Raw genomic sequence first — 22,771 nt, forward strand, 5'->3', positions numbered from 1 at the left:
GCTTGGGGGATCCTTCCCTTGATTCTCCTCCATGGTACTCACAAGTGCCAGTCGTTAGCTTTTAAAGGCTTTCCTGATTGCTGACCTCCGGTGGTTTGTTTCTCCTCACCTCGTCAGAATCGCCAGAGAAAATGGCGCCCTCGGTCTCCCGGGCTCTGCGCCTGCGCACTAGGGCGTTTTAGCCCATTCGCGCCAAATTCCGTCTCACCGCTAGCCAATTTGGCGCCCAATGACACTCTCGCCGCACCAGCGCTCCCCCAAAATGGCGGCGCCCAGCCTCCGCGGCTCCGTGGGCTGCCGTCCGGGTCCTCCGACCCTGGGGCCTCTTCTGGCCTCCTCGGGGGGCTGGCATGTCCCCTCGCTGTGACTCCGCTTGGTCCTGATGGCCTCGGAGCTCTCGGCGGCGGCGGTGGCGGCGGCGGCGGCTTTTCCAGCGGCGCGCCGTTTCGTTGCCTCATCAGCTGTGAGGCGCTCGGCTTCTGCCTTGCAAGCCGGCATCTAGCCTCCTAGTGGGGAGGGCGGACCTCCCCACCTTCGGCTGACAGCCTCGGTATGGCCTCGGAGGCCAGGGACCCCCAGGCTGGACGCTCCCCTACGGGGTGTTCCCACTGGGGGAATACAAAAACCCCTGGGGAGGAACGTTGGGGGTGTTGCCCGCTGAGGGCTGAGACCCCAGACCGTCTGGATCCTCCTTGTCTTCATTCCTGAAAAACAAAGAAAAGAGGATTAAACCGGTAAAAAACAATTCTAATCACAAATCTGTTTATTTTTCTTAAGCTACAACTCAGTATGTCTCTACTCATTGACTGAGTTTTTAAAACTGGCTCATGGGAAGAGCAGAGGGGGCGGTGCTAGTTAATATGTAAATTTAACTCAGTCTCTACCAATAGGATTGGAGTAATACCCATGTTGGACTCTCCTTCCAGATGCAATGGAGAACAGAATTTATTTCTAATTTTATCCTTAGTTTTTATTTTTATTTCTTCTTTTTGTAAACTAAATAGAGGTTTATCATTTTTTATGGTTGATAGAATGTTGGTCTTCTTTCCCAAAGTCACTTTCTGATAACTTAACAAATCACAGCAAGCTTCTCAGCTCTATTAATCTTTCCAGCCTTTATGAATAATGAATTCTTTTTTTATGTCTAAGATGCTTCTGCATGTAGTAATTTCCTGGAAAAGTCTCTTCAGGGATTGGAAGATGTTTTTTCATCAGCTTAATCTCAGTGAAGGAAAATTCAGAAGTTTAATACTATTTGATTTAAAAATACATTTTACAGTTGGGAGACATGAGTCTCCCAACTGTACCCCTTTGCATATTATTTCATTTTTCTTTTTGAGAATTACACCAATTATTTTTCTATCAACAACACCTTCCATTCTTTCTGGCTTCCAGGATAAATTTTTAATATGAATCAAAGAGAGAAATATTTTTTGTTGTTTGTCTTTGAATACCTGAATGTTACACTGGAAAAAAAGAAATCATAAATACTTTTCTTGTTTCTGTTAGGACTGTTTGTTCTGCTTGTGTTAAAGCCTCACTCATATTAAACATTCATAAGTTTTCCAAATATAAATATCTAAGCAGAATATTTGATTTTAAAACAGCAATAGAAAGCTCAAGTAGAAAGAAAATGGAGATATGCTACAAATATTTATTTAATTTATATAGCATTTATTTCACAGTGACATAAAATATAAACAGTATATAACCTTAATCTTCTTTAAAATAAAAAAAATAAAGCCTTAAATATAGCCTATTCCACAGATCTGCAAACAACTTGATAGGAGAGTTTAGGTGAATGGGATGATCAGAAACTGTTTACCTTACCAATTCCATAACCTTGCTCACACTTGTATTCCACTGAATTAAGCTCCTGTGGAAGTGCACACTCTCCCTGCAGTTCTTCACATAATTTAAACTCCTCTGTCCACAAGCCATTTTTAGTGCAAAGAATGGAAAGCTGAAACACAAAAGAACCAGATTAATTCATGAGCTGTACAGAATTTCAAGTCCCTCTTTGTTATCATAATCACTATAGATAATGTCGCCCATATAGGCTACATTAATGGTTATAACTTTGATGGAATACTGTGATTCCCACTGATCTCAAGCCAATTGCAAAAATGTTGGTTCCTTTCTTCTGCTTACAAAAAAAAACACAACAACCCCAGTATCCAGAGTGTACATTTTAGTAATTTTTTGATCTCTCCTTTTTCACGAGAGAGTTTGGCAGTCTGGATCAGTGTTTAGATGCTGATTTCGGCCATACTGTTGTCTCTCCGTTTAGGGATATCAGTGTACCACATCCCTCAAATATTAAATGTAAGATTTTTGAACAAGTGTTATATGTATTATTCAGTCTACCAACACACAGTGATGTAATCCATGGAGATTTAACATTTACTATGAATTCAAAATCAAGAAAAATAAATGTAGGCAGTCTTTGTTTAGTGACCACAAATTGGAACTGACTCCATCAATTACTGAAATACTTGCTAAATGAAAAATCATGCTAAGTGGAAAATCAGCAACTTTTGTTCCCCTGTCCTTTGCAATGGGATAATTAGGATGAAGGGGATTAATGTATTTACATTCATTATAGAAGAAAAGATTATAAGAGATTAAGCAGGCACACGGGGTATACACATCAAAAGTAATGCAGTGGCACTGGCAGCCATAAACACAGTAGGCAGATAGTGCAGTGTAGTCCCCATTGTATGCCTGTGTACTTTCTTGTAAACTGTTCCTCTACAATTTTTCCACTTTGGGAAGGCAGGGAGAAAAAAACCCTCAAGTGACCTTTGTAGGCAATCTTTCCTGTGTCTGAACTATTTGGGATTTTTGCACACACCCACACCTAGTACAGCAGTGCTACTGGAGGGATTACAGAACAAGTAGCAATAGCACTTAGACTTATATACTGCTTCAGAGTGCTTCACAGCCCTCTCTAAGCAGTTTACAGAGTCAGCATATTGCCTCTTTCCTTATTTTATCCACCTTGGAAGGATGGAAAGCAGAGTCAACCTTAAACCTGGTGAGATTGAACCTTCAAACTGCAGACAGCTGGCAGGCAGTAGAAGTAGCCTGCAGTACTGCACTCTAACCACTGTGCCACTGTGGGCACATAATGGGGAATATATTGGGCTGTCGGAATAGCATATTTGCAGATCCCATACCCAAGGATCATCTTTCCATGTGTATTCTCCATTATGGGCTTGTTTACTCTCTTGTGAATACTTCCCTCCTTCCTGCTAATCTCTCTGATCTACAAAGGGAGGCGGGGACAAAGAAAAAAAATGCCAAGCCCAGGTCAATGTCATAAATTTGAATGGCAGTCAATAAGCAAGGACTACTGGTATTTTAGATTCATTAATGAGTAATACAGTGGCATGATTTTTTATAAGAAATTCATGGAAAGAGCAGGAAAATAAATTCTGCAGGACAGGGCCAGTTGCTCATTCTCTTTTTATTACATCATAAAACAAAATTCAAGAGATGCCAGCAAGCAGGGCAAAATAGGGCAAGTTGCTAAAACTCAAGCTGGGGCTGCCATGTAGGTCAAGATTCAGCCTCACAACCCAATGGAAACCTGACCTATTTGCGAACTGACCATAAAGTTGTCTTTACCGTCTTACTCTGTGGGCCACAGCTAAGAACACACCGACTGTCAAGCTCAAAGCCATTGGTGCAGTTGTACATCCCTTCAAAGACTGGTGGAGGTGGTTTACAAACCACAGGAGTGCAGCTCCCTTCCTCCCAGAAGCCAGTTTCAAGGCAGTGGATATTCAAAAATGTTCTGGGGATTTAAGAACAAAAGACGAAGTGATTATGTCATTGCAACTCTGTATCAAAATAGCTCCCAAAAATTAAACCAATCATGGTGTTTTGTGAGGACTTTGGGGATTCATATTCCAGCATTCTGTTGATCAAATATGATAAATTACCCTTTTGAGTCCACCTTCTTTTCCCCTTTCCTACCCAGGTAGGTTACTTCAGGCAGATAGACTAAAATATTTTAGAATCTGCATCTTGGGCCTCTCCTTAGTAAATTCTTTCCTGTGGTTTCTCCTGTGGGTTTTTTTTTTCAGCTCTGTTAAGAAATTACACAGCCTCCATGGATGTGTTCTGAATATGTCTATTTACTTCTGGAAGACACTGTTGTACTGCCACATCATAACTATCCAAACAGCCTATTTATTTAGCACATTTTTATTCCACACTTCATTTGCAAAGCACAGGTCTCTTCTGATAACTAAGGTTACTTTTCCACATTTATAAGAATAAGCTCTCCAAGTAAACAGCAACTGGAAGATTTGGAACATGTCTTTGTATAGCAGCCCTGGCTATATTATGATGGAAAATAGAAATCAGCATATTTATCAAACTCCATAAATGCACAGCACAGATTTTTAGACATTTTGATATAGCATGCTATAAGTACATGGGAGTGGCAGGAATAAGGTTAAGAACTTCTCTTGAAAATAAATAAATCTAATCTAATCTAATCTAACTTTTCTTGAAAAATGAACTTTATTGGACTTCCGGTGGCAATGTCAAGGCAGTGCAGAGAGGAGAGGATGAGCACTGTCTTTTAACCTCTGATTTAATCTCTGATTTTTCCTGCCAGGCAGGCTGTGTTTAGAAGACCACCTAGAACAGAAGGGAAGCCCTGGGGACAGCAAGGAAGAAAGCAACTGCCTGTTGGAATGAAGGAAACCCTCCTTTACCTGGTGCAAATACAATCTGTCATGTCATTTTCACATGGCTGATCTGAGGCCACGACAACTACTCAAGCTTTGGGAAGTATAAAAGTGAGTAGCAGATTGTGCCCATTCCCATTACAGTAGACTTCCATATGAGCAGTGATATGAACTAACAAATAGAGCAAATTCCAAAGATTTTGGCCAAGGGAATGAAGCTCTGGCAAGAATGTGATTGAAAGAGACATGACAAGATTACTTTGAGGAGTTTGCCAGGAATGTAAAGGCTAAAAAATTCAAAGTAAGAGTGAAAGTGATAGCAATAGAGTGAAAAACGACAAAGAGAATTTAAAAAGAAGTATGAGGAAAATAAAAATGTATGCTGCAGTAAGAGAAAATACTGTAAAGAAAGTCAATTTAAACTCAGAGGAAAATGGTGCACTGGGAAAAATAATTAAAAGACTTTCGGAATGGCCAGTGAAAGAAAGAATTAGACCAAGGAGATCAATGTAAGAAAAAACGAGAGTGCTTGACTTGGAGATCAAGATTGAAAGTGAAAACACCAGAAAGACCTTTTGCAACAGGAGAGAAGAAAAAACATTGAACCTCAGCAATTAGAGGCAGGGAAACTCCAAATATGATAATATAAAGATTATTTGGAAGTTTGAGAAGGTAAAAGACTTAACAACAGCCTTGCCAAATATAAGTATCAAATGAACTGTCTTACTACAGAGACTAGTGCATGCATATAGAAGTTTTCTTCAACATTAACTATTAACTTCGTTTACAGTACTATCTTTATCTTTATATATTAACTGTATTAATTTAAGGTATTAAGATATAAGCATTTAGAATATTAAGCTCAAATAGGAACTTTATTTATTAGAATTGATTTAGTTTGTCAAGTTAATTAATTAATTAAAATAACCAATGTAATTAAGGGTTTCCTTTAGCTATAGAATGTATATGGTATATTTCTACTCTAACTCATCTAAAAATATTGATAGAATAACATACTATGGCGCAGTGGGTAGAGTGCAGTACTGCAGGCCACTAAAGCTGACTGCTAGATCTGCAGGTCAGCGGTTCAAATCTCATCATCGGCTCATGGTTGACTCAGCTTTCCATCCTTCCAAGGTGGGTAAAATGAGGACCCAGATTGTGGGGGCAATATGCTGGCTCTGTTAAAAAATGCTATTGCTAACATGTTGTAAGCCACCCTGTGTCTAAGGAGAAGGGCGGCATAAAAAATTGAATAAATAAATAAATACTGTGGGAAAGCAAGGTTGGAAACCAAAAAAGGAATCATCGGTGGGGGTAAAATGGTAATTTGGGAAGGAACATATATAAAATACTAGAACACCAAGATAGAGTATTAAAAGAAATGACGAGTACCACCACAGCAATCCTGAGGACAGGAAAATAGCTGCTACACCTATCCAATAGAACAATAAAACAATAGAAGAAACTTTATCCAAGGAAAAAACAAATATAAACCTGATTCTACAAATGGGGCAATCCACTCTTCAAATAATACAAGAAACAGTGTTAAAGCTCCAAGAAATGATGACAAATGGTCATGGGGATCACACATACAAAACCTAGACAATACAGTAGGCATGATCCAAGAAACAATACAAAAAAATGAACAGAAAATACAAGCGATTGAAACAAACCCAAACAAACAGACCTAAAAATGAAAGGAGCAAATAAGGATCTGGAAAATCCATTAATCCACCTTGAATTGGATTGAGGCTCCTTTTATCTCAGATTCCAAAATGTAATAGAACAAAAGATGATAAATAAATATAAACTTGAATGTAATGATATGTAAAGAATAGGTAAATGACCACGGTTATGTATAAAGTATGGAAACCTGTTAAATGGGGAAACAAACAATAAAAACCTTTGAAATAAAAGGAAAAGAAATATGAACTTAATTAATAAAATAAATAAAAGTTTGTTTGCAAGGTCTTTGCCAAGAAAACAAAAGAGAGGCGGAAGTGGATATTTATTTATTTATTATTTATTACTTAGATTTGTATGCCGCCCCTCTCCGAAGACTCAGGGCGGCTCACAACATGTGGAAACAAATCATAAATAATCTAACAAATTTAAAATTAAAAGATTTAAAAGACCCCATATACTAACAGACATACACACAAGCATACCATATATAAATTAAACTCGATATGCTGCTCCTTCAGCATTCTGCAAAACGATGAAAAGGAACACATGGGAAATTAGAAAGCAAAGTGAGAATAGAAATTAAAAAATGGTAATGGAATATGAGCATGATACCAGAATTGTCTACTTCCTTGTGATTCATTTGAAAACATACCACAGAGAGGGGAAACAAGGATATTTAGCATATGAAGGCATCTAAATAGCAACATAATAGAAGCACAAATTTGTGCTGGCAAAGATTTAACAGGCAGAGAGCACTTCAGTACCCAAACTGAGCATTCCAAGACTCAGTCAGACTCTGTGTCAGCCAGTAAGGCTATTGTCCTAAAATCACACTGAATTCAAGGCTCCATGATGTGTTTATGTGCTAAACAAGTAAAATAAAATAAAATTGAAAAGCGCTTCAAAAACAGAAACTTGGGTGAAAAACAAACTGTCTACTTTCTCTGAATAGTAGGGAAACATGTGCCCCGCCTTCCAAAAGAAACTTTTTGGAAGGTCATACAAGACTTTTGTGCTCTTGCTAACAAAAGTAACACACAAAATTAAGATGGCAATTGCAATAGGGTGTGAGAAAAAAAATGATTTTAACTCTACAAAGAGATTTCAAGCTGGCATAAAAGAAGAGAACCTGAAGCATGATCATTGTGCAAGTCTCCGGAGCTGATGTAAAATTTGATGCCATAATGTAATGTTTAACGTAACTGCAAAGGGACATCAAGTACATAGAAATATTAAAATTAAATAAGTTTTAATTCAGTCTAGATATTTTTAGGACTGAAAAATTTTAGTATGTGACGCAGAAACACAAAACAATGTATCAGAAAAATGCTAATCTTTCATTGGTACCTTAGAAATTAGCAAACTAACCATGTCTTGTTAACTTACATTTTATTTAACTTTACATTTTACATTTAACGCAGGGGTCCCCAAACTTTTTACACAGGGGGCCAATTCACTGTCCCCCAGACTGTTGGAGGGCCGGACTATAAAAAAAACCTATGAACAAATCCCTATGCACACTGCACATATCTTATTTAAAGTAAAAAACAAAAATGGAAACAAATACAATATTTAAAATAAAGAAGTAATTGAGTAATTAAGTAATAAAGTAATTTATACTTCTTTATTAACAAGTAAATTTAAACTTAAATCAACAAACTCCCTCCATTTCTCCTTCCTTCCTTCCTTCCCTCCCTCCCTCCTTCCTCTCCACTTCTCTCTTCCCTCTCTCTTTTCTTCCTTCTCTCTCATTTGTTTCATTTTCCTCTCCCTTATTTTCTCTCCATCATTTTCTCATTTTTCTTTCTCTTTTTCTCTCTCTCTCACTCTTTCCATCTATCCCCCTTTCTCTCTTCCTCTCTATCACTCCCTCTTTCTCTTTCTTTCTCTGTCCCCCCTCTCTTTCTCTCACTCACTCTTTCTCTCTCCCTCTATCTCTCACTCTTTCTCTCTCTCCTTCTCTATCTCCCTCTTTCTTTCTCTCCCTTTCTATCTCTCTTGCTTTCTTTCTCTCTCACACTCTATTTCTATCTCTCCCTCTCTTTCTCTTTCTCTCCCTCTCTCTCTCCCCTTTTCTCTCTCTTGCTTTCTTTCTCACTGTATTTCTATCTCTCCCTCTCTTTCTCTCCCTTTCTCTCTCTCCCTCTCTCTTTCTCTCCCTCTTTCTCTCTCTCTTGCTTTCTTTCTCTCTCACTTTCTCTCTCTCTTGCTTTCTTTCTCTCTCCCCTCCTTTCTCTCTCTCTCGTACACCTTGCCGGCAACAGAGAGAGAAAGAGAGAGAGAGCGGAGAGTGGCTTGTCGGTCCACGGCCCCCTGGATGAGTGGCTCCGCATGGCCCCAGCACCGGACTTCGCCGTTGCCTCCGCCTCTGCCCAGGTCTCCAGCTAACCCCCTGAATTAGCCCAAACAGAGGCAGCGGCAGTTTCAAGGGACCAACATACAGTCCTTCTCGGCACTGCATTGCTGCAGCCTCTGAGCTCCGCTGCTGTCCCCGGGCACTGTTCGCTTTTAAGGGAGAGGAACTGTTGCTGCTCTGCCATAGGGCAGCAACAGTTTTTCTCTCTAAAGGCAGCAAAGAAAGGGGCCAATTGCAGGCCCACTTTCCTCTCCATCCCTTGCCTCTGTACCGCCTCCTCGCTCAGCAGAAGACCGTGGTGAGTGGACAGGAGATTCGGGAGCTTATTATATCTATTAATAAAATCTCGTGTGCTGCCGCGGGCCGGATTAATTGCCTCTGCGGGCCGCATCCGGCCCCCGGGCCGTAGATTGGGGACCGCTGTTCTAATGGCACATTTTGATCAGCAGTAACCTTGCATTGTGCTAAAGAATTTTGCTTACAAACAACATCTGATCTGCATGATTTTTCTGAATTTACACTCTGTGGATTGATTTTATTTTAAGCCAAGAATATACAAAAGTATCACATTTTAAACACTTCAATATTTGTAGAATATGTTGGCATGTGATCATGATGCCTACCAAATCAAAATAAATTATTTTGAAGTGATACATATAATTGAGAAAACAAAATTATATACACCTGAGCACCTGAACAAAGCATCATTTTAGGGGGAAGAATATCAGTTTTTGAGCTGTACAGGTGCATGATTATTTAGCCAGGACCACAGCTAGCTATGTTGTGCCCCAAAGTTCCCTATAATGTAAAAGAATGTTTGCTGGCCCCGCTTTAGCCTCAGGCTTCTCCAGGCTCTCATAGTCTCTCCCACAAGGAAACAATTCCACTTTGCAACTTCCCTAACAAGGCCCCCTTCTCTGATTCATATTCAAATCCATTTGGAAACATGCAGCCAGTTCCTGTGCCCCCTTTCTCTTCATCATCCTGAAACTATACAGTTTTGGCTTGGCACAGAGGCCTCTGTGAAATTACTCTCTCCAGCTCTTTGTCATTTTTGTGGCTTTTCTCTGAATCCTGTCCAGCATGTTAATATCTCTCTGGTAAAGAAAAGAGGTTTAGTTGCCAGAAAATAAAAAATAAAAAAATACAGGAACAACAACTTGTGCTGCTGAAACAATACTGCTTTACTATACTAAGAAAAGGAGTGGGTCTTATATAATGCATTACTAAGGAGGACAGCCCAGAAGCACTCTGACCTGGTAAAGGCCTGGCTATGACGTCCACAAAGGTGATAATAAGCAGAGCTCTTCAGTGGATGTAATTAAAGCCATCCACCCACTGATATATAATCATCTTCAGATAATTTTTTGAACTATGGTTTTTGAAGAGCAATAAAAAACAGTTTCTATTATTATAAATCTAACTCTAGTGTTTATAAACATTGTAGATATCAGGGGCAGATTCCTATTATCGCCAATACCGGTGCGCTGCCTGTGCAGATTTGGCAAGCATGCATGTACGTGTGCATGCCCCAGCATGTTTTTGTCTCTGCGCAGGAAGAAAAATCTTGCAAGGGGATGGGCACATGAAAGAGATTTTGGTTATATTTTTGCTTCCACGCATGCACAGGTAACCAAAGCTGCACCCGCAGCGATCACTACTGGTGCTCCGTCCTTTACCATACTGATAGCAACCTACTACTGGTAGTTATTGACCATAAAATGTAAACAGTAGATATTGCAACAGAAACTCACTTTTGCTTTTATTGCCTTTTAATAATTTACACTACTCAAACAATTGATCCCTTCCTAATCCAGGCTCCACAATTTATGAACTCCGAGGACAGCTCTGCATTGAGCTCTCCAGCTTTGAATTGTCACCTCGCAGGTTCTAGACCCTTTTCTGGATAGAAAGCAGGAAATTCTGTGAGTCTTGAAGCTGATGAAAGCAAGTAGCAAATGTCTTTTTTTCTACTTGTTAAATTCATATTTTAAGATTAAAATCTATGCAATCGTTGAATTGCATAGAATAATAGAAGTCCTTTCATGTGGTACATAATTTGTTGTATTTTAAAAAAATAAAACCTTGAAACTACAGATTTATCATTGCTTCATTTTGGTATAAATAAGAATAGGAAATTAAATCAAAAATAGAAACAAATAAGTAAATAAAATTATTCCTAGCACAATTTTCCTGCTCCATTGCTTGCTGCTGACTTACCCCTTGAATTTCAGATATGCCTTCAGTTTACAGATTTAGAACTTCGTATAGGATCCATCTGAGGTCTATTATGGATATAGAATAAACCACTGTTGGGCATCCACCGTTGGACAAACGATTGAACATCCCAGCATCACTTCTGAGAAGTTGCACCCCTTTCACTATTACCCAAGAGAAATAAACTAACTAGAAACTAGCCAGAAACCAAAAAATTCCTTGTTTGTCTCACTCCTTGCAACCCAAAACGAAAACCATAATCTGTTTTTGGATTCCAGTTACCAGTAATTTATTGGATATCAGTTAGTTTAACTACTTTTCCTAATAAAAGAACTTGCAGTAGATCAGATAGCAGATGATAATAGATGACTAGTTGTATCATGAATAATAAATACTAAATACTCAGCATATTATGATTTACCATTATATTCAACTATTTCTTCTGCTCTCACATGTTACTGCAATTTATAAAATATAATTGTGAATACATGTTTTTATTTAATTGTTTGTCAGCTTTTTTTCTAATGGACTTTCAAAAGCAGGTTTTGATCCTCCTGTTTCATAAAGCCAATATTTAAATTCCTAATGAACTCTGATGGGCAGGACCTTCAAGAGAGAAAATGGGTATTACGGTAATTCTCTACTCAATGAATTTACAGAAATTGTTATCACATATGTAGTCATAACCACTGGCTTAGAAGGTTTCACAAATCAATAAAGAATAAATCTATTAACAATTATTATCCACTCTTTATTCCTTAGGCAAGGTGTTACTGAACGTGCCAAAGTCCAGATTTTAAAATTCTTTACTATGTTCACAGCACCAAATACTAGCTGAGAAGAAATAATGTTATATTGCACTGTGAAAATTCCAAAATATATTATTGGCCATTATTTGAGATTTGGAGTTAGTTGAAAAACAAATTATTCGCATCTGTGCACTGGTTTGTTTTGTTTCGTCTGTATGCAGCAAATACGCAGCACTATGGGGGAAATGATTTCTGTGCTCTTACATCTTGGATCCCCAAACTTTAAGACATGCGGATTTCAAAGCTGCCTGGAGAATTCTGGGAGTTGAAGTCCACAAGTCTTAAAGTCTTTTTCTACCCTCAATCTTGTATGTTTCTAAGATGTGAATGCTCCAACACTGGAACTTTTAAAGAAGATGTTAGATAACTATCTGTCTGAAGTAGTGTAGAGTTTCCTGCCTAAGCAGGGGGTTGGACTAGAAGACCTCCAAGATCCTTTCCAACTCTGTTGTTGTTGTTGTTATATAGTAAACATTTCACAATGGGAGTAGTACAGAAGGCAGAGAAATTCAGCAGGTAGGACTGGAGAAGTTTTAAAAGTTCCATTAAGAAGTATGAGAACTAGAAAGAAACTTATTTGAAACACTTTTTTCCTGGAGATGCAGATGTCACCACTAGTTGACCCTGTAGTTCTTTCCTAGTGCCGTTTCCATAACAATGAAACATCAAAGAAGATAAATGGATACTGATATATGTGAGACCTTAAAACACATATTTCACTCATTATGAGAATAACACACCATCAGTAGAAATGCATGAATTCATTTCCAATCTAGGATATTTTTGCTTGAGTTCACTCTTTTTTTTTAGAATGAATTTACTCTACTTGATTCCAGAAGACAGAGGTCAATTCCATTCCCAAATTCAACTGCCAAGAGTTTTATTAAAAAAAATAAATTGATATGGATTTCTGAGCCAAGCACTGAGCAGCAATGCTTGCAGAAGAGTAGAATCAGAAAGAAAGCGACATTCCAATGGGCTCGTTAGCCTGTAAGGGGCAGTTTTTATTGGAACTCACAAAGATCAAACTGCTCAAGTTTCCAAGCAGGTCCACAGTTTGCCCAATTCCCTTTGTGACTACAAAGCATATTATATGGAAATAGCATATTGATGACAAGATACATCCACTGTTTGTGAACATATCTAAAAGTAAGTCGGGCTCTGATCAGACAAGAAAACTGGAAGGGATGACAAAGAAAACCAAGGAAGTAGCAGTTCCTGGGTGACTGTGGCTGTCAGGTCTGCCATCATAAATGCTGGGAGTGTAAAGGGTGGTGGTGGTGGTGACATGATAAAAAGAACTAGAGATGCCAATCCGGAACAGATCAGCAGATCCAAAGACACAAGCAGGAGCCAACCAAAGAAACACCAAATCTCAACACTGCTGCCAAAACAATAAATTTGAATACTATTGGACAGAGTGCAGTGGTCACGGGGGGAGTGCAAGGGAAAAAGGGAAAAGAGCAGGCTTTATGCAGAAAATATTCAGCTCCACCTTTGCTTATGTTGTAACCCCTTGACTTTAGAAAGAGTACAGTGGTACCTCTACTTATGAACTTAATTCGTTCCTAGAGAGGCCCTACGGAGGCTTCTCCCCACCTTTTCTGGCCCTGTTTTCTCCCAGGAGATTCCTAGAGAGGCCCCACAGAGGCTTCTCCCTGCCTTTTCCGGTTGCAGTTTCAGAGGCTCGGGTTTAAGTGGAAAATGGTTCTTGAGAAGAGGCAAAAAAATCTTGAACACCCGGTTCTTATCTAGAAAAGTTTGTAAGTAGAGGCATTCTTAGGTAGTGGTACCACTGTATACCTTTTACTACAAATGTAGTTGAGAGTCTTTCTTTCCTAAATGCCCAAGCTGGACAATTGTGACAATAGCAGCAGTGAAGTACTTGTACTATATTATTAATAATCTCAGGAACACTGGTTTAGTAATCTCAATGCAGTAGTAGGTCTAGAAAACAGAACGGCATGCTATGGGTAGATCCAAGGTGGAATGGATCTATGCCCTTCCCGTTGACCTGAACCATTAGAAGTTCCAAGAACAATCACTGGAGGAATTATTTGTCCATATAATGATGTATATTCAACAGACTGAATGGAAAAGGGTTAGTATTCAGCCCTCCTAGTGATTGCCTTTAGAGCTGACTCAGTATCCATAAACAGCAACATGCTGTTCATCAAAACTGTTATTTGTTAGCTCTACAAAACAATCTTTCATTTCCTACTGTCTTCATTAAAAATTGCCAGTTTCTTTCAGCTTGTTATTGAGCAGAGTACAACACTGCTTAGCAACCAACAGCCAACAGTAAGTAAGTTTATTTATCGAACATCAAAAATAAATTAGTTTATAATGTCTGGTGATTTTGTACCTAAAGTAAAGCTTGATGCAGGAATTATTCTATGCAGCTCAATCTGACACAGTAATCCTTAACAAAATCATCTAAAGAAAATCATCAGGTGCCTGAAAAATCTGTATGTCCTTACCTAACCCTGAGACATTTTGTGTATCCATGTGTGTGCAGAGGAATTAAGCATCTGGTCACAGGGCCAAGCATCCAGTTTACTGAGAGGCACCAAAAAAAGATCAAGCAATAAGACTAAGAAAGGAAGTGGGAACAAGATTTTTAAAATTCACTCTAAATATTATTTTGTAATGGAGCCATTAGCATTTCTTCTGATCCTAAAAACAGACATTATTTAGGATTAGCAACTGAGCCAAAACAAAAATCAGAGAGTTTTTAAAATCCATCCAACATTGAAAGAGTAATAATGGAAGCCACAAGATGATTTATGAGGCTGTGTTTGTTACAGGCTTCAAGGTCAATCTTGAAAAAATAACAACCCATACAGCAAATGGCTGGCTATTTCCCAAATGGATGTAACGGTGGCCAGAATTGAGTGCCAAGAAAGAGGGCAATAAATTAGCCCCTAAACTAACACGAACTGTCAGAGCAGGAGATTCAATTATTCCAAGCAACAAAGAAAGAAAAAGAAAGAAATGCTGTCAATAGGAAATTGGATTATAATACAATTGATCACTCTGATGGTATCTAATTCTGTCACCGATTCTCAGTGTGTGGTTAAAACATTAATGGGGGGAAAATCCACCTACTTACATCTAATTCTTCACAAGAAGAGCAAAATTATCAGGCTAATACTCTGTCACATGTGGGAGTAAGGCAGTTTTCATGCTGGGAAAATGTGATCTATGGCAACATTCCCTCCTTTAATGATAGAGTTAGGCAAAAATAGACAATGTGTAAAACCTGTCATTTGTAAATAGATAATATATATAAATGTACAGTAAAACATGTAGACTAGAAATATATTTTGCATATATGTTTTGGCAAACAAATAAACAAATTCTTTTGCTAATGTTCCAACAAAGATTTAAATTATATAGATTATTTTTTTAAGTGTTTCTACATGTCACAATCTTGACCTAATCTCAAACCAAAAGAAGAGTTGGAATCAGAAGGAGGTATCTGTCAATGGCTTATGTATTTACAACTGAAAGAAATCAAAACAAAAAAGGTATGAGTTTGAATCTGTAAACTGTGAATTTGAAATTTTATTGTCTGCTAAAGAACACATCATTGCCAAGATTTATAAATATGTGAAACATCGTATGATTCAATAGGCAGAAAACTTTGGCTATAATATGATGCTTGAGCAATGGGAAAACCTGTGGACAAATTCATCTAAAATTTACACTGAACTATAATTTAAAAGAACATTTTTACTAAATTATGCATGGCTGATATCTAATATCTGATAAATTGTCAAGGATGTACAAAATGTATACATTTGAGAAATGCAAATGTAACTACAACGAAGGAACTTTTTATCATCTTGGATGGATTTGTAATAAAGCAAAGAAATATTGGGGGAAGATTTATATTTTAATTGAGAATTTTTAAAAGATGGATGTAAAGCTGGAAAGCTGTTTAGGACTTAGATTTAAACATTAGGCTTCCTTTTAGACAAGGAACTTGAAAAAAATGGATCTTTGTCCTTGTATAGGTTGGCTGCAGTGATAATTTCTTATGTGCAAAGATGGAAAGATACATCAATGCCCTTGATGGAAGAATGAATGGACAAAGTGATAGAGTTAGAAGAAATGGCAAAATAAACTTTTATTCAGAGAAAAGAATAATCTAGTTTACTTCTATCTGAAAACCGCTTCTAGACTTCATGCTTGAGGCTGAAAAAAACCCTTGGCTTTAGGACTAGTTTATTGTACAAATCACTAGTATTTACTCGAAAAGGTAAAGGCAGTAATTTTACTTTGTACAGTAGTCTATTGCTTTGAAAAATGTTGGAAGCTGGTGCTTCTGTTTTTGTTTTTCCTTTTTACCCTACACTTCTCCTTTCCCTTTCCCATTTCCCTATCTTCATTTTCATTTGTATTTCACATTATGATAATCCTATTTTTTTAAAAAAAAGATTACCGAAGAAAGGCATACAAGCTCAATTTAAGCTCATTCAAAAGAAATGTGACACTTGCTAAACTGACGAATTATTTTTTGGTTTATTTTCATATTTAAATATTGCTGGCCAGTAAACAGAACACTTGATAACAAATAATTAGATCAAAAAAGTTTAGTTCCGAATAGAGTTGTGAAAAAAAATCCATGTTATTACAGCCATCTGTTTAAATGTAAAGGTTGATGCCACCATAGAAATCAGAACAGAGCAGATGGAAAACAGGCATGGACAGCTAGCTCAAACTATAAGTCTACAAGAGATAAAAATGGAAACTATTTTAAATTACTGTTTGCTTTTTTCTTACAAATATTTATTAATTATTATTTATTAATTGGACTTTTATGCTGCCCCTCTCCAAGGACTTGGAGCACTATATTGCACTAAATTCTGTTAATCTAAATTCTAGGATTTATTTTACTCTGAATCAAAGTCTTAGGTCTTTACAGTTAGGCTGCTTTAAAAGAAAATATTAATTACTAGTCCTAGCATTCCTATTAAGAGAGGCAAAATAGCAATAGCTATTGTTTCCTGGTGTTTCCTGGAATTAGAGTTTGCACCATTTGATCCATGGTATGTCTTCTATAAACTCCACTGGTAGTGGGCAATTCACTCACGAAATGGTCAGCAACGAAATGGTCAGCTTCATATCATATGCTAGATTAGGGCAAAAAAGGGTTTGAATCATTCAGGAAGATATGAGCCAAGTCACTGTTTTAGCCTGGTTGATACAATGTGCTATAAAATTATGACATATAGTAATTTAGTATAATTGTTAATCCATACCATGTTGTGGGAACACTACAATTGTGTGCTGTTGGTCTTGGGTTTAATATATTGTGACTGGATTCCCACAGGAATTCTAAAAAAGGAAAAACACCACTAAGGCTATAGAGTTCTTACTCTTATAAAACCAAATCTTTGGAGATGCACCGAAAAGTTTGCCAGATTAAAAGTTTGCCTTAAAGGTTTGGAAAAAATAGATTAACATTCTTTAATATTTTAAATACTGGCCAATTAAGATTTGATCATTTCCTGAAAATTCATGAATGCCCATTGGATTAATAGTTCTGGATAAAATATCAAAATCTTAATACATTATTTAAATAAAAATGTTGGTGGGTTGTTTAAGGAAAATGTTGCAATTGAATTGGCATTGTAAAACAGTCACATTCTTCAAGGACTAGAATGTCTGTCCCCAATTTCTTTGTTGTTTTTCTTTTTTTTTCCTTTTTGGCCATAATGCATGATATAGCTAAAAACTAATTGATTTTACGATCATTCCATAGTCATTACTTTTAGTTTGTCCACATCTTTTCTGTCTAATTGTACACATTTATGTTGCAGGAGGTGCCTTTGCACATGTTGCATCTAAGATTATCCTTCATTGAAGTAAATTTAAGTCTCTCTTACTATAACAGCCAAGGCAAGAAATACAATGACCGAATCCTCCTCTGATCTGTAACTTTGTATGATATTGGCAGGATTTGGAAACACTCAGCAAAGTCGTGCCAAATGAGCAGGTTTATTTTGTAAAAGCAAATATACATGAATATGATTTTTATAATTTGGAATGTAGCTATTTGATGGAAAAATGGGCTTATTTGGAACATTTCCTGGATTTTTTTAGTGCAAGAACATAAAACAGTCTGCATGCATTTCCAGTTAATGTTAGACATCTTGCTGCCAAACTACATTTTGGCCATCCTAGTTATATCCTAATTCACCCACCTTGACCTTTCTGAAAGTTTTTCAGTCTTTACTCTGCTGTTTATTTCCACTTGCCTTTCTCACCTTCACCTCTTTTTACTTTTTTTGAAATCTAACCCATTCAGTTATCCTGTTTGGATAATAGGATGCCTACAGGGAGAATTAAAGATGTGAAGGCAACCAGGCATCTTTCCTGCTTTCATTAAGAAGTTTGTTAGATAATAGGTTGTTGGTTTTTAGGTGGAGGGTAATGGATTAATTTATTATTGATTCCATGTCTTCGCAGGTGACACAACATAAAGAGATTGGTCTGTAATTTTCAACATTACTTGAATCTCCTTCTTTGAAGATAGGGATTATTGTAGCTAGTGACCATAATTTGGGAAAGAAGCTTTAGTTTAACCATGTGAGCACTGTTACTATTTGTGTTGTCTTTAGTTATTATTTTGTCTCTTGAGAGTCATTTTGCAGAGTGATTAATGTGCCAGGTTAGAAACCAGTTTAGTCCCACCTTAGGTAGAAAGTCAGCTTAGTGACTTTGGGCTGGCCACTCTCTCACAGGGTTAGGAAAGCAGCAATGGCAAATCACTTCTCCCAAAACCTTGTCAAAATAATTGTAGAGACTTGTCCAGGCAGACGCCAGGAGTCAATAATGATTTGAATAAACACCCACGCAAATCTTACTCTTAAAATATGAACATGCATATTTTTGAGTTGTCAGATGACAGTTTGTGAACTGGCCTTGGCAAGTATGTAAAAGTCAACAAAAATAATTAAATTTTCAAAGAAACTGAACCGCATATGATAGTAAACAAGATAGTGATGCAGTTCAATCTCTCATTTTTAGAAAATTAGCTAATTGATTTAAAGGAAACAACATATGTACAAATGCAATGATATATTTATGTTTATACAGGTGGGGGGTCCTGCTTACCTCTGCTACCAGTGTGCCTTGGAGCGAGATTTGGTGAGAAGATTTGGAGAAATCTCACCAGAAGATGCACAGGCCTATGAGATTTCGGTGATTTTTCTTTGCTTCCACGCTTGAGCGGAAGCAAAAAAACGCCAAAAATCACCAAAATCTCACGTGCCCTCTCGTGAGATTTTGCTTCCTGTGCATGCGCAGAGCCCAATCTTGCCCTAACACACCCAGAGCTGCACATGCAGCTCCAGTTTCTCTAGCAGAATGCTGTCCACCCCCACCCATATTTATGCAATAATATATTATTTATTATGAGCAATGTAAATTTTATTACCTAAGAAGATATAATTTTAACAGCTGCAATTCTGTTATTTGTAAATTAGCCTTATTTTAAGCCATAGATGACAACCAATAGCTTAATAGAAGAGTTATATGTACCACCTATATAGATAGTCCTCACTTACCAACCATTCATTCAGCTACAATAATGGTGAAAAAAATTATACCCCATGACTATTTAGGAACTTCACAGCATTCCTGAGTCAAATATCATAATTTTTATTTTCCACAGTCATTGTAATTCATGAAAGGGGATGACTCTTTAGGGATTTTAATATGAAATATATTGTGAAATGCATTATATTAATCAGAACTAAAGGGATATGCAGTCCTATTAATATTTCTTACAGTAAGTACCTGTTTTCCTGCACCTGGTCTCTTTTTTTCCTTCACCTTGCCCCCTCAAAGAGTAGACTGATTGGAGAGAAAGGGATTGAAAGAAAGTAAGCTCTCTGCTCTTCTACAAATTGAAAGCAATGTGTCCATACCAGCAGCCTACAGTACTTTCTTGAAATCTCTTCCTCTTCAATCTCTCTGCTCTGCAAGAGAGGGGGAGAGAAAAAGACCGTTGAACTTACCTGAACGGTCTTCTCGATGCACTGCAAGGAGAGTCCAAGATGGGTTATACTTCAGTCTGATTGGCTGGGACTGAGTTTTAATTTAAATAATTATTAGGCAGGCACCGCCTCCCCCCCCCTTAGCCCTCCAGTCTAAAGTAAGGCGAAGGAGCAGTAAAGCAAAACCATTTATTAAACAATTTAACGATCAAACACCAAACTTATGAAATTCAAACCCCCACAGTAACCCTGGTCCCAGAATCGGGAGGGTTTGGACTCTCCTTGCAGTGCATCGAGAAGACCGTTCAGGTAAGTTCAACGGTCTTTCTCCAATGCACTTGCAAGGAGAGTCCAAGATGGGATATGCCCAAGTTATAATTACAGGGAGGGACAGGACTGGGCCAGGGGAGCCTCATAGGAACAGACCCCTTGTAGCACCCTCCTCCCAAATGCAGCTTCCTCTGAAGCAAAGGAATCAATCCTATAATGTTTGATGAAGGTTGACGGAGCCGCCCACGTGGCCGCTCTACATATATCCTCTAAAGATGCCTGGGTACGCCAGGCTGAAGAAGCAGCTGCACTTCGAGTCGAATGTCCTGTTATCCCCGGAGGAACTGGGGATCCTTTAGTCCTATATGCCTCTGAAATGCACTCCCTCAACCATCGACTGATAGTTGGGGAAGATACTTTGGTACCCCTGCTTCTAGTGGAAAAGGACACAAACAGGGCCTCTGATGTTCGAACAGGCTGAGTCCTTCTAACATAAATTTTTAGGACTTGTCTCACGTCCAGTTTGTGCCACCTCAAAATTGATGGGTGAGTTCCTCGAGTACAGAAGTCCGGCAGTACGATATCCTGAATCCTATGAAAGGAAGTGTTCACCTTAGGGATAAACGCCGGATCTAGTCTAAGCACTACTCTGTTAGGTTCAAACTTACAGAGGTCTGGTCTTATGGACAACGCGGCAATCTCAGAGACCCTCCTGGCTGAAGTGATTGCGACCAGGAAAGCGGTCTTAAGAGTCAGCAACCTCAACGAAATCTGCCGTATGGGCTCAAAGGGAGGACCTGTCAAAGCGTGTAACACTAATGGAAGGTCCCAAGAAGGAAAACAATGAATCACTGGTGGTTTGAGATTGGCCGCTTCTTTTAAAAAGTCTCTGATCCAGGGATGTCTGGTAAGCGACCGGTAACTGTCCGTTGGAAGAATGGTGGCCAGAGCGGCGACATGACAGCGTAAGGTATTAGGGGCAAGGCCCTTGTCCAGTCCTGCTTGCAGAAAGGTTAACACCACCTGCGGTGACGCCCTCTGAGGGTCCAGCTGCCATTGCTCACAGAATTTGTGGAAGGCCGCCCAAGTTGCCTGGTAAATGCGTCTCGTGGAAGGTCGTCGGGCAGCTTGTATGGTGTCGATGACCGTGTCAGGTAGAGCTTGTCGTTTTAGATACTCCCGCTCAAGCGCCACACGGTTAGCTGCCACCACTGTGGTTCCGGGTGTGAGAAGGACCCCTGTGTCAGAGAAGTCCGTTGATCCGGTATTTTCCAGCTGGGAGACCTCGATAGCTGTACCAGGTCTGCGAACCATATGCGACGGGGCCAGAACGGAGCTATCAATATCACTTCCGCTCTCTCCTCCAGAATCTTCCTTATCACTCTGGGAAGGATTGACAGCGGCGGAAATGCGTATAGGAGGCCCCGAGGCCATTGAAGGGTTAAGGCATCCACTCCTTCCGCGCCCGGGGTCGGGTAGCGAGAGAAAAAACGAGGAAGTTGGGTGTTTAAGTTGGTGGCAAACAAGTCTATCACCGGCTCCCCGAATCTCCTCACCGCCTCCTGAAAGATCTCGGGGTCCAGTCGCCATTCGCTTGGGTCGAGTGTCTGACGGCTGAGCCAGTCCGCCCACACATTCTCCACGCCCGAGATATGTTCCGCCGATAGCGAAGCTAGGTTCCTCTCTGCCCATCTGAGAAGTGATGTTGACTCCTTCATTAACCGTCGTGACCGTGTTCCCCCTTGTCGGTTGATGTGGGAACGTGTGGAGACGTTGTCGGTAAGGATGCGTACATGACAGCCCCGTATTAGATGAGCCAGGCTGTGGAGGGCTAATGAAACAGCCTTCAGTTCTAGGAAATTTATGTTGATTTCTATTAGGTCCTGCGGGTCCCAGAGTCCCTGAACCATATGTGAAGAGAGGTGAGCTCCCCACCCTGTCAAGCTGGCGTCCGTTGTTATTGTAACTAGTTCCCTGTCCAAGAATATGGAGCCTTTGGTTAGTGAAGGGGACCTCCACCATTGTAGAGAGTTGCGGACCCTGGGACTGAGGGAGACTCTCCTGTGAGAGTGGCTGGTCTTGTGTCTCTGATAAGGCAGCAGGAACCATTGGAGTGGGCGTAGATGGTGTCTCGCCCATGGCACTATCTCGATACATGAGACTAGGGTTCCTAGGATCTTTGACAACTGGGCAAGAGTGGGGTAACGTTGAAGTCCCAGTTCTCCTATCAGATTCCTGATTGTTCTTTGTCTTTCCTGGGACAGGAAAACCACCCCCAGGTTGGAGTCTATAGTGGTGCCCAAGTGGGCAAGACGATGTGTCGGTGTCAGATGGCTCTTGGACCAGTTGACTGTAAAGCCATGGCCTTGTAATGTCTGGATTGTCAATAGCGAATCCCTGTATGCTTGTTCTCTGGTCTTTGACAGAATGACGATATCGTCGAGATACGCCATCACGCGTACCGACTGGCGTCTGAGACTCGCCGTGAGGACGTCCAGTAATTTTGTGAACGTCCTGGGAGCGGAAGAAAGGCCAAAGGGCATCGCCTTGTATTGGAAGTGCTTGCCATTGAGGTAGAACCTCAGGAATTGCCTGTGATGCGGAAATATGGGTACGTGAAGGTAGGCTTCCTTCAAGTCTATGGATGTCATAAAGTCCTTTTGTGTTATGGAGGCCAGGATGGACTTTAGTGAATGCATCTTGAATCTCCTGTATTTC

At 39.3% G+C, this 22,771-nt stretch overlaps 1 protein-coding gene across 1 annotated transcript in view; it reads right to left on the reverse strand.

Annotated features, from left to right (window-relative positions):
* PAPPA2 (pappalysin 2) overlaps positions 1-22,771 on the reverse strand; it is a 178,167-nt gene that overhangs the window by 32,023 nt on the left and 123,373 nt on the right. The window contains exons 17-18 of the mRNA XM_070746692.1: positions 3,631-3,799; positions 1,831-1,963 (exon numbers count right to left, since the gene is read on the reverse strand). Of these exons, the coding sequence (XP_070602793.1) occupies positions 1,831-1,963; positions 3,631-3,799 (302 nt within the window). The remainder of the gene's footprint in view (positions 1-1,830; positions 1,964-3,630; positions 3,800-22,771) is intronic.

This window comes from Erythrolamprus reginae, chromosome 3 (assembly GCF_031021105.1).
Source record: "Erythrolamprus reginae isolate rEryReg1 chromosome 3, rEryReg1.hap1, whole genome shotgun sequence".
In the NCBI taxonomy this organism is placed as follows: domain Eukaryota; kingdom Metazoa; phylum Chordata; class Lepidosauria; order Squamata; family Dipsadidae; genus Erythrolamprus; species Erythrolamprus reginae.